This window comes from Agrilus planipennis, unplaced genomic scaffold (assembly GCF_000699045.2).
Source record: "Agrilus planipennis isolate EAB-ADULT unplaced genomic scaffold, Apla_2.0 scaffold4, whole genome shotgun sequence".
NCBI lineage: Eukaryota > Metazoa > Arthropoda > Insecta > Coleoptera > Buprestidae > Agrilus > Agrilus planipennis.
Window position 1 is genome coordinate 2,872,338 of NW_020442463.1, and position 12,780 is coordinate 2,885,117.

At 33.5% G+C, this 12,780-nt stretch overlaps 1 protein-coding gene across 1 annotated transcript in view; it reads right to left on the minus strand.

The window, feature by feature from the left end:
- The window catches only part of LOC108745159 (sodium-dependent neutral amino acid transporter B(0)AT3), a 13,527-nt gene extending 873 nt beyond the window's left edge, over positions 1–12,654 (minus strand). The window contains exons 1-7 of the mRNA XM_018481260.1: positions 12,601–12,654; positions 12,155–12,451; positions 11,799–12,092; positions 11,571–11,743; positions 6,418–7,038; positions 4,844–5,205; positions 4,531–4,794 (exon numbers count right to left, since the gene is read on the minus strand). Coding sequence (XP_018336762.1) covers positions 4,531–4,794; positions 4,844–5,205; positions 6,418–7,038; positions 11,571–11,743; positions 11,799–12,092; positions 12,155–12,362 — 1,922 coding nt within the window. The 5' untranslated portion in view covers positions 12,363–12,451; positions 12,601–12,654. The remainder of the gene's footprint in view (positions 1–4,530; positions 4,795–4,843; positions 5,206–6,417; positions 7,039–11,570; positions 11,744–11,798; positions 12,093–12,154; positions 12,452–12,600) is intronic.
- Between the last annotated feature and the right edge of the window lie 126 nt (positions 12,655–12,780).

A 12,780-nucleotide genomic window follows, 5' to 3' on the forward strand; every position in this document is an offset into this window, starting at 1 on the left:
AGTGAGCGATGCGTCCGCGTGGACAGCTGCTATACAATAATACATTTACATGTTTTCGTCAAGTATGAAGTGCAGTGAAAAGTGAATGTGGTGTCAATTGTTTATAGCAACGATAATTGCGGCGATAAAGGTAATGATTCTTTCGATATTAAATATATGTTCAGTGATATATTGTCGAATTGAAGCTAGAGTTACAAAAATTTTAATGATGTTTAAAAGTTGTAAATAAAAGTTGTAAAACAATTGCTCAAAGCACATTCATACTTGTAAAAACTATGTACATTGGAAAAAAAATAAATAAAAATTGACATAATTGTATTTATGAGTACAAATAAATGTAACTTGATCAATTCAATTGTGATTTCCATTTACCTTCTTCTCTATATCCATACAAAATATCTATCAAACAAATAAAATTTTCTTATGACGTTGTCACGTTCAACTATCGTCAGTAAACCGACTTTACAGACAACCGATTTTTTTATCTTTATGCTATAGTTTCTTCAGTTCAGCAACAAATAATTCTCTATATGCTTCCTTATTTGCCTTTGTCATCCGTTTTAATAAGAAAAAAGACACTGATGCCAAAATAGTTTGTTACTTTGTTTAGCATGAAAGATCAGAGCCAAAATGAGGTTACAAAAAGTTTTATTGATGTAAAATCAACATTAATCATTTATATCAATATATTCACAACCCCATTTTGTTTCTGATCTTTTACACATTTTAATACGAGAAAGAAATGGAATCCATAATTTGTTTAGTTTTGGGTTCATTTAATATGTGAAGTTTTTCGAATCGTTTTCTATGAATTTTGGATTATACGCATTTATTAGCACACCACAATATTTTGTAGTTTTCAGTTTTACACAGCTGGCATATATCAATTCGATATTGTTTTGCGGGCTGTTTTGTCGTAATTCATAGAATTTCGTAGTTCCTTGCTAAAGGCAAAACCAACACCTGTTGATATCAATTTGAACTTCAAAATTCCATGAACCATGACATTGAACCCGGAAAACAATATCGATTCAATATATTAGATTATCTATTTCCAAGGAGTTTAGAATTTATTTGGCTTTCTTCAGTTAAAGAATTAGAAGGCATTCATGGAATGTCTCTCTGTACCCTTTTTAAGCTTCTTATATCTTCAATGGCTAATGTGAGCAACTTTCATTCATCATTTTATATAATGTTTGATCGGTGATACTAGTAATACTTTAACGCCAAAAATGTATTTTGCATTTTATAAATAGAAAATGCATATGGAAAAGTATTTTAAATAAAATACAAAAGTATTTAAATGCAAGATAAAAAGTATTTTTTATTTTGTATTTGCATTTTAAATGCAAGTATTTCAAATATATCACATCTCTGAACATATGTGATAAAATCGAAAAAAATTGCGATATGCTGTAAACAAGCAAAACTGAATTGAAGATGAAAATATGCCGCGATATTGATCCGCCGTTATATGTGTACATTTATAACAAAACATATTCGTTGTGGTTTTTTAGTTTAACTTTAGTTACTAGGGGTGGATGTTTTTTAGATAATTACCAATAAATATAATTCAAAAGATGTTCCAAACTGTATCAGCACGTTTTAAACGACCCCCAAGTGACAATTTCAAAGGTTACATCTCCTATCGGCGATATCATATTTAACGATTTTTTTCTTAGGGCGAATGGAGGCAAATTTTCATCTCTACCTAACATTAGCAGCTGCCACACTTATAGATAGTGTAAAAAATAGCTTAGATTTATCTTGTTATTTGTTAAATTTCTTCGGTTTGACTGTAAAACTACTAACTTTATTACATCTAGTGCATATTCAAATTGCTTTTAGATTTTTAGGTATAGGTTATGTACCTGCTTTTTTCAAACATCAAATTGAACTGTTTGTAATTTTTGTTTTAATGACCAATAAATAAATCATTATTCAAATGCAAGTATTATGTGAAAAATTAACTGAATTTTTCATTTAAAAGAAATTTTGGAGAACAGAAAAATCACACGAAAATTAACCTCTTCCCTGAATAAAATTCTGAATTCGTGCCTGGATCCTGATCACAATACAATACACCACACGGATACATACCTCTGTAATTATACAGGGTGTTCCACCTAAGGCATTTCACCTATGACTCTGTTATTATACTTTTAATAAAAACAATGTTTTTATAAAAGTGGACTAAAATAATATGGTGCATATACAAAAAATAGTTTCAATCGTACAGGGTGCTCCATTCTTACTGTTCGTTACTTAACTTCGTTATTTTAAATGGAAAACTCTGAATATTTTAACATTCTTGGTTTCTTTGTTTAATTTTTGTTAACAGTTCCCTGAACCTATCTCTAATAGTTTTTGAGATATTCAATTGTTTTTGAAACCAAGAATGTTAAAACCATAAAAACTAAAAACCTGCAGTTTAGACAGTTTGTTTTAGCACAAATTACCGTATCTTTTTTGCTATGGGTAAAAAGTGAACGTTATTCAGTACCGGGAATATCGAAACCTTACTTTTAACAATCTTACAAGACGAATAACTTTTTTTCAAGTAGAATGAGCCATATTAAATGACACCGTTCGAAGCGAAATTATATTATTTTATTTTTATTANCCTTAATTTTTCATATTGCGAAGGAAGCTTGCGTGCCATAATTTTTGGGCCATCATCGTAAGGTCGTGAGTCCTAAAACTGGTTGAACATGCATCTCTACACTCTTCTATCCTAGACTAATCTTCGTATTTCTCTAAAACTAAAACAACCCACATCCTTAACTATTTGCTAACAGTAATCTAATCTACATCTACCTCTACTCCTTGTAACTCCTGTTTCTGCCTCTAATATGTCTCTAACTGACCCTTCATGCCTGAGAAGGCTTCCTACCAACGTACTGACTTCCATAGAGTCGTCTGTTCTCCTATTCTTTCTACATCTTCATTTCTAACATTCTCTATCCACTGTATCCTCATCATTAGCCTGTAACATCGCATTTAACGCTTCTAACCTTTTCTTTTCCGCCGCGCCCACCGTCTATATTTTGCACCCGTACAGCGCCCCGCTCCAAACACACTTTTGACATACTTTTCCGAATTTCTAAATTAACCGTTCGCGAGCAAAGAAGTGAATTCATTTTATTGAAGAGAACTCGACCCTGCGGTATCCTCTCCTTTACATCCCCACTATTTCTTCCGTCCTGACTTATCTAACTTGTTAAATAGTTAAAATCAGCTACTTCTTCTAATTTTTCGTCTCCTATCTTTACATTCGCTTTTTAATTTTTGTATAGGTACCTACTTCATGTTTTTTTTTTATATTTTTTTCAAATTCCTCATTCAAACCTATACATACAACCACAAGCTTTAACTTCCCTAAACACTCACCCTTCACTAGTTTTCAATGCGGTTTCGGGAATTTTTTATAGAAAAAAAGCGTTACAATTAATTTTATTTAATCCACTAGATATAAAATGAGTTATATGAGATGTATAGTGAAGTCGCGGCCAACTTATTATACAAAATTCGTCCGTATTACAGATGACGAATTGTGATTATACAATTTCTAATTTTGATTATGAGTAATGAGATAGGACTGTATTGATGGGAATGTTAATAGTGTTTGTTTGTATCTTTATTAATAATATGATAAAGGCAATATATCGCAGTCAATTCGAAAAAGGTGCTCGCATCTAATTAAACGTTTAACCGAATTTTTATCATCATAATCAATATTTGAATTGATTTAAAAATAATCGTAGGTATAATATTTTTCTCATCAATGTTTTTAGGAGATTAATTGGTAAAAAATTAGGATGTACACTACTTAAAAAAATAGTTAAACCAAGGCAAGAACACCTACTATTACGTTATTTTATAACAAAATAATTAAAAAATACAACACACTTGACATTCCTTCGTATGTAATATTTTTAAAAACAAACTGTATGTAATAATGTGTTCTTTAATATTATATTTCCATTATCGGTATTCGGTGCGTATACCGTAGAGATTAATTAATATGTTATTGTGGAATATAATTGCATTGAAATGTGTTATCATCTTACGCTTGATTATTACAATTAAAAATGAAGATCATGCCATATGTTTATGCATATATTTACTTATAACCTTTACGTAAACTTGATAGTTTTATGTATTTACTTAAATAATGCTATAGGCAAATGACATTGCAATTTTCAGTACATACCTAAGAAAGAAAAATGTAAAAGTATACAAGGTGTTCGACTTAAATTAACCACTACATGATTCCAGATTACTTTTGAAAAATTTTTTTTTATTAAAAGTATAATAACAGAGCTATGGACAAAGGCGCAAAACACCCTGTAGATTATATAATGTAAAGTGTAGCTATCTTCCAGCCCGTTTAAAAATTACAACTGTTTTTCAAAATTTTGAAAATTATAATTATCTTTACTTCAACAATCACTATTAAATTTTTTTATTTTTCTTTTTCTTTTTCTTTATTTGATAATCACACTATATTACATTCAATAAAACACTTACCTCAGCATGGCAGTTAGTGGAATCCACATTATGGAGATTACTATTAAGAATATAATAAGCCCAAGAGACCAATGGGGCCACTCGCGGCGCTCGGTTACCCCTTTGGAAGCAACCCACGCATCGTAGCCTGATCCTCCTACCGCTATTTCAATAAAACTGGCTATCAAGATTGAAACCATAGCCAACGGTGACAAATATTTCCAACAAATTAACCAATATAGGCCAGGTCTTTGTCCAATCATCAGTTCGATATCATCTGCAAATCTATACGGAAAATGTTAGATTTAAAACGTGGAATTATTGCTAGTACAACCTTTTTAATCCGTAGACGTAGGAAACCGCCATACACTCAAAAAAGGCAACAATCAAAAGAGGAAAATTTCCGCTAAAATTGTCGAACAATATGAAAACATAGTTTCCAGCTCCGTGGGCAAATACCATGGAAATTATGCAACATAGTAAACAAATACCTCCCGTAAGGTATTCTTTTTTAAGATTTGGAAATAGTTTCAAATCCACCACAGACGTTACTACTCCCTCCAAAGTACCAAATTGTGAGTCAATTCCTAAGGTGAATAGCATCAAGAAGAACAGTAAAGACCAAAACGGTGCTCCGGGAAATTGATTTATTGCTTCGGTAAAAATTATAAATGCCAGTCCCGTGCCTGATGCGGACTATAAAGAAAAAAAACATGCTAAGAATTATAAAAGTCTGTTGTTAAAATCTATGCATATTTACTAATATAATTCAAGAAAAGCAGTATGATATCTTTGAGCATTTACTATAATAATTTTTAAATAATTTTTTCTGTTTTAGCTTTTGGATGTTTCATTTGTAGATGTTTTAGGCTGGTTGTACTGTCGTAGTTACTTTTAGTTTTGTCAAGTTATAATAAGTATTAAGAATGTCAAATATTATAAAGTAGTAGGTACGTAGTTGTTACATATTTAGAAATGTAGAAATGTGGGCGGGCAATCCTTTCGGATTACGTCGGGTTGGGGGGATTGTCATCTTCAATTTCCTATTAGGAATCGTAGGAGTGGGTGGGTGGTGGTTGAGATAAGAAAGATGAGACGGACAAAATGAAGACAGAATATTACTGCCTTAGCGTTTGCCTAAGTGATCACAGAAAAACTTGAATCAGAGCAGACAGACAAAAGGAATCGAACCGGTGTCCTCGCGAATTCTAAGCAATGGTCTAAACTTGTAAGCCATTCCGTCATTCAATACTTTTTTAAATTTTAACTTAACTATTTTCGAACAGTAATGTAACCTAGGTCTACGTCTCTGACTAGACCTTCATGCATGAGAAGGTATCCTACCAACCTATCTCGCCTATTTCCTATTGACTTCCATAGAGTCCCCTGTTCTCCTATTCTTTCTAATACCTCTTCATTTCTAACCTTTTCTACCCACATTTCGACGGCTTCTAACCTTTTCTTTTCCGCCACGCCCACTGTCCATGTTTCGCACCCGTACAACGCCGCGCTCCAAACATACACCTTTAACAATCTTTTTAGAATTTCTTAATTAACCGTTCGCGAGCATAGAAGTGACTTCTTTTTCTTAAAGGCTGTCCTCTGCTTTATATCCCTACTACTCCTTCCGTCCTGACTTATCTGACTTCCTAGATATCTAAAATCAGCCACTTCTAATTTTTCGTTTCCTATGTTTATATTCACTTTTTACCTACTTTTTCTTCCCTTGCATACCAGTATTTTAGTTTTACTTTTATTTATTTTCATACAGTACTGATCTGTCATTACCGTTTCTATTTTATTTAAAGCTATCTCTAACTCCTCGTTGCTAGATGCTAATACTACTATAGTTTTTATTAAAGTTGTAAGCAATACAATAAAATTATAAGAAGAAGACTTTATACATACATTATCGAGTTCTTTCTGAAGGTCGCACTTGGGAGTATTCAGTTTGCTAATATTAACCGGGTATTCGGTGGAGAACTCTTCAATTTTCGACAGGGTTTCGTTCTGTGATCTCAGACACTTTTCATATACCATCGTTGCTTTAAATCCTATTATGGAGAATACTACAACCCCTGCAAACATTGAAGTAAGACAATTCGTCAAAGAAACCAAAACGGCATCTCGATAGCAATTATTGTTTACTGGATTGTAACTGGAAAAAGCTATCAAGCCTCCAAAGGCCAGTCCCAAAGAAAAAAATATCTGCGTTCCAGCCTCTAACCAAACTACAGGATCCAGTAATGTGTGCCATTTAGGAGTAAAAAGATGTAGTAGCCCGTCGCCAGCTCCTGGCAATGTAATTCCACGAAAGAAAAAAATAATAAGAACGATATAAGGGAACGTAGCAGTCACGTAAACAACTTTCGGTGAACTGACTATCCCTTTTATCATACACATGTAAACCAATGTCCAGGCAGCTACTAGGGTAACGGCGATTTTCCAGTTGAACACTTGAGGAGTATTTATATCTTCAGATATCATTAAAGTTGTGCGATACCAAAAGTATTGGGTAGGACCGCTGATCTAAAATGAAGAAAAAGTAATTGATTTCTTTTAGTTAGTATCCCTTTTAATCTGCTTTTTAAATTGAAATTTTTTATTTGACAGTAGAATTAAAAGGAATTTTAAGGATGTAGGGTAGAGTAGTAATAATATAAGAAACGAGGCAGGGGTCACGTTGATAGAAAATAAGGAAAAGGCAGATAGGTAGAAAGAATATTTAGAGAACCTATACGCAGACCATGAGCTAAGAGATATATTAGAGAAGGAAGATAGTGTGGAGATAGATGAACGAGGTTATCCCATAATGAGAGAAGAGTTTGATTCGAGTAGCATTAAAAAACGTAAAAAATAATAAAGAGCCATGTATAGAGGGGATACAGACGGAAATTCTAAAACATGCAGGACAAGAGGTTAGAGATCGTATGTTTAAGCTAGTTAGTAACATTTACGAGACGGGGAAAGTCCCACAGGATTATAAACGGAACGTGGTAGTAACTACACCTAAAAATAGAGGCGCGAATAGGTTCGAGACATTTAGAACAATTAGCTTAACTTCTATTAAAACTATTAGGGGAAGATCAATTTCGGTTTAGAAGAAATACAGGAACGCGGGAGGTCATTCGAGCTTTACAGGTAACAATTTAGAGAAAACGATAGAAAAAGGAAAGGGTGCATACATAGGATTTGTAGATTTAGAAAAAACTTTTGTGCAATGTTAAATGGGAGAAGATGTTAAATATACTTAAAAATGTAGAGATGAGTTATAGAGATAGAACAGTGATACTCAGTTTGTATAAAGAGCAACAGGTAGTTATAGAGCTAGGGATGCAACGTAGTGAAGTAAATATTAGGAAGGGAGTCAGACAGGGATGCACACTGTCACCGCTACTTTTCAATCTATACATCGAAGACGCGATCAGCATCATTAAAGACAGTACAACCGTAGGGATAGATATACAGGGGCACAAGATTAGTATGCTTAGATTTGCAGATGATATAGCAGTATTAGCGTCTAGCAAAGAGGTAGAGAGAGCTTTAAATAAAATAGAAGCGGTATTAACTGAACAGGACTGTACGAAAATAAATAAAACATTATTTATTACAAAAAAAAAAATATTTTCCTCATTAATTTGAGGAAATTTATAGTAGGTCAAAATCGAAAAGTGATTTCAAGTTGGTGTTGCAAATAAATAAAAGTAAAACAACAAAAAGTAGGGAAAGAGCAAATATAAAGATTGGAGACGAAAAATTAGAAGAAGTAACAAAAATTTTATTTGTATTTTCAGGATGAAAATAATTCCCCTCGTGTCTATCTCCTCTGAATTGTATATATGACTACCATCTTGATTTATGACAGTAAGGGTTTTGTAAACTTGATCATTAATTACTGACGAAATTAATAACCAAGAAAATGTAAAATATTGTTAATATCTTGTAAACTGAGGTGAAGTAATTTTTGTTAATTTATTGCTTTTGAAGAAAAGTTTTTAATACAAAATGCTGGTATTAGGATCCGTCAAATGGGCATACACCATCTGGTGGCAAAATTTGTAACTCGAATGAGGGAAAAATTTACATAGGAACTGTGCACTCAAATTGTAAAATTGTTTATTAAAATAATAAAACACGTTAAAAAAGTAAAAATTTTTTTGATGATGGAGTCGACGAAGTTTTCTTCTAAAGTTAAATCAAATAAAAAGTTAATATGTTCAGTGAAAAGCTGCAATAGCACTTCAGACATAGATCTTCACTCTTCACCTACATTAACTACTTTCCAATAAAAACTAACCGTTTTATATATGTAAAAAATATATTCGGAAAATTAGAGAAAAAAGTAAACTAATAGAAGCTTGGATGAAAGCAGTAGGTATCAAAGAAGTGAATTCCGGAATAAAAATTTGTTCACGTCATTTTAATGCACATGATTATATTTCAGCAAGTATTTACCATCAGCCATAACCTTAATATTTAAAACTAGAATCATACTAAAATTATAAAGTGAGAAATTATTTATTCCTGTGTAATTGATTTAACACAATTCTAATGATACGATATAAGTATTTTGAGGTTAAGAACCTACCTGCTGCAATACAACAAAGTTGCAATAATGTGTTTGCAACGTTCTCTTAAATCGGCTTTGCACGTGCAAGTCATTGATATGATATTGCTTAAATCACCCAGAATCACCTCACCAATTATATAACGTGAATCACTTTTTAAATCCGAAGTTTGTAAAAAGTAGGCAGTAAACTTGACGGAATTTGAAGGCTAGCTTCCGGATTTGTTATTTCCGAATTTTATAATGTGATTGGCATTAAAAACACGCTCACCTTCAACGAAATTTCCTTTCCGAGGCTTTGTGTCAGCCCAATCACATATTGTGTCAATACTTATCATTTTATCGTAATTTAAAAACTTGGAAATTGCACGGTACACTATAGGAACTACGATAAATTTTCCCTAATCGGCGCCAAGTTTTTAGGCTCCTCCCATTTGACGGATCCCAATATAACTTCTAAAATCCTACATGCTGTCCTTCGAAAAATGGATAATCGCCTTGCTTACTAATGAAGGGCAACTAGCACTTAATTTAAATATTTGCATATTGGATATCATATATAAATTTGAAAGATTTCGAGCAAATGATCTGCAAAAGTACAAAATTTGGTGTATTTAAACCAGTAGCTGAAATCCCTCACTGAGAATGGGAAGAAGAACTTGAGACGAAATCGACATCGCTTCCTTCAACTATATCTGAACTGGTGAAACGGTTAAGTAACTATCTCAACAAGCATGAAGTCAAACAACTGGAAGAAACTTTTGGCCGTATTCACATTTTCGCCCTCTCAGATCAAGACTTTGGTAGGACCAACTTAACATACCACCGCATCAACACTGGAACAGCAAGGCCCATCAAACAACCACCTAGAAGGGTTCCTTGGGCGAAGCAAGAGGAAATCAATAATCTTATAAAAGACATGCATAAGTAAGGGGTAATAGAACCATCTCAAAATTTCTGGGCTTCTCCGATAGTGCTGGTACGCAAGAAGGATGGCTCCACGAGATTTTGTGTGGACTATAAGAATTTTAATGACGTAACGCTTAAAGTCAGTGACAAACAACTCGGCAACGCTGATGCACTGTCCCGGAGACTTTGCCTGGACAGCTGCAAACATTGCTCATCTGCAGAGAAGAGGGAAGATCTATTGCAATTAACCATCATTCAGCCTGAGGGAATAAGTTCATCAAGGCACTGTTCAGTAACCACAGGGATGTTTTAAATAAAATCAGTGATTGTAAATAAAGAAGCGGACAATGTGCATTTGCGTAGTTAACGTAGACGATCTTCAACTAATTCCCTGAATAGCGTCATTCAGCCTGAGGGAATAAGTTCATCATGGCACTGTTCAGTAACTACAGGGATGTTTTAAATAAAATCAGTGATTGTAAATAAAGAAGCGGACAATGTGCATTTGCGTAGTTAACGTAGACGATCTTCAACTAATTCCCTGAATAGCGTCATTCAGCCTGAGGGAATAAGTTCATCATGGCACTGTTCAGTAACTACAGGGATGTTTTAAATAAAATCAGTGATTGTAAATAAAGAAGCGGACAATGTGCATTTGCGTAGTTAACGTAGACGATCTTCAACTAATTCCCTGAATAGCGTCATTCAGCCTGAGGGAATAAGTTCATCATGGCACTGTTCAGTAACTACAGGGATGTTTTAAATAAAATCAGTGATTGTAAATAAAGAAGCGGACAATGTGCATTTGCGTAGTTAACGTAGACGATCTTCAACTAATTCCCTGAATAGCGTCATTCAGCCTGAGGGAATAAGTTCATCATGGCACTGTTCAGTAACTACAGGGATGTTTTAAATAAAATCAGTGATTGTAAATAAAGAAGCGGACAATGTGCATTTGCGTAGTTAACGTAGACGATCTTCAACTAATTCCCTGAATAGCGTCATTCAGCCTGAGGGAATAAGTTCATCATGGCACTGTTCAGTAACTACAGGGATGTTTTAAATAAAATCAGTGATTGTAAATAAAGAAGCGGACAATGTGCATTTGCGTAGTTAACGTAGACGATCTTCAACTAATTCCCTGAATAGCGTCATTCAGCCTGAGGGAATAAGTTCATCATGGCACTGTTCAGTAACTACAGGGATGTTTTAAATAAAATCAGTGATTGTAAATAAAGAAGCGGACAATGTGCATTTGCGTAGTTAACGTAGACGATCTTCAACTAATTCCCTGAATAGCGTCATTCAGCCTGAGGGAATAAGTTCATCATGGCACTGTTCAGTAACTACAGGGATGTTTTAAATAAAATCAGTGATTGTAAATAAAGAAGCGGACAATGTGCATTTGCGTAGTTAACGTAGACGATCTTCAACTAATTCCCTGAATAGCGTCACTGTCTGACAGCACTCGCGGGATTGGGAGTAAATTCTAAATATTTTGTAAATGGGAACTTATTTGATCTTCTTTGTTTAAAATAATAATTTATATAAATATAAATACGTATGTATGTATGTATCTTCTTACCATACATTCTGGATTAGGGGCATAAGAGCTGTTGGGAAAGTACACATTTGGACAAGTAGACCATGGCAATTCCGCCTGAAACGACTGAATAAAATAGAATAGGCACCAAGCGATAATCGTATTGTAGTAAAGAGCTACGTTGAAAGAAACTACTGCGCTTGAAATTCCTATACCTGAAATAATATATGATTTTTTATTCTGTATTTCTCAAATTAATCGTGAAAATACCTGCAAGATACGGCGACATTTGGTTCCATACCCCTATAGCGCCTTTTCTCAATCTCTGCCCCAGTGCTAGTTCCAAATAAAAAATCGGAATTCCTTCAATTGCCAACATAATGAAATAGGGTATTAAAAAAGCGCCTCCACCATTTTTCTGTGCTAAATACGGAAATCTCCATACATTTCCTAGACCCACAGCGTATCCAACAGTTGCCAATAAAAATGTTAATTTGCTATCCCACGATTCTCTCTCATCTTCTTGATTCTCTGGTTTAAAGATTGCTTTTCCATCAACTGACCCTACAAAGATATGAAACAAATTACAAATAATGAAATTTTTAAAGTAAAAAGATCTTATTTACCTCTCCGACTACTGTATGTTGATTTAACTTTAGTATTAGGACTGGAATCTTCAAAGGCTGCATTCGTTGCTCCATAGGAACCAGTGTTACTTCCATTTTCAACGACTAATCGTCCTCTGAGTTCTTTCATTTCTAAACGGTCAATAGATCGTTGAGGGTTAAGCTCCCTAGAGCTTTGCTGACGTACCAGATGTGCTGGATTTGCCATTATATTAAGTTATTAAGAAGAGATTTTGGAAGGATTTGTCAATTAAATTTCTGGGAGAAAATCATAGCGAAGTGTGTGAAGGTTAAAATCTGTATAAAGAAGATTTTGTTTTAAATAAATGAAATACACAAGTTCATGAAAAAAGATGTATATAATTTGCATAAGAAATAAGAAGTTTTTATGACTGTTATGTGCCTTTAATATTTTACAACATTTGAACATATTTCCTATCAATTACCTTAAAACTTTTAAAATGTAAGCATGAAGCACTTATATGAGTAGTGCGAAGCAGTGTACACTAACTTGAATTAGAATGAAATCAATAGAAAGGCATGCGCGTTTAATGTTAAAAGCAACAATCTGTTCTTCGAAAGTATTGATTTACAAAATTTTCCAACAATTGAAACCAAGTAAAATT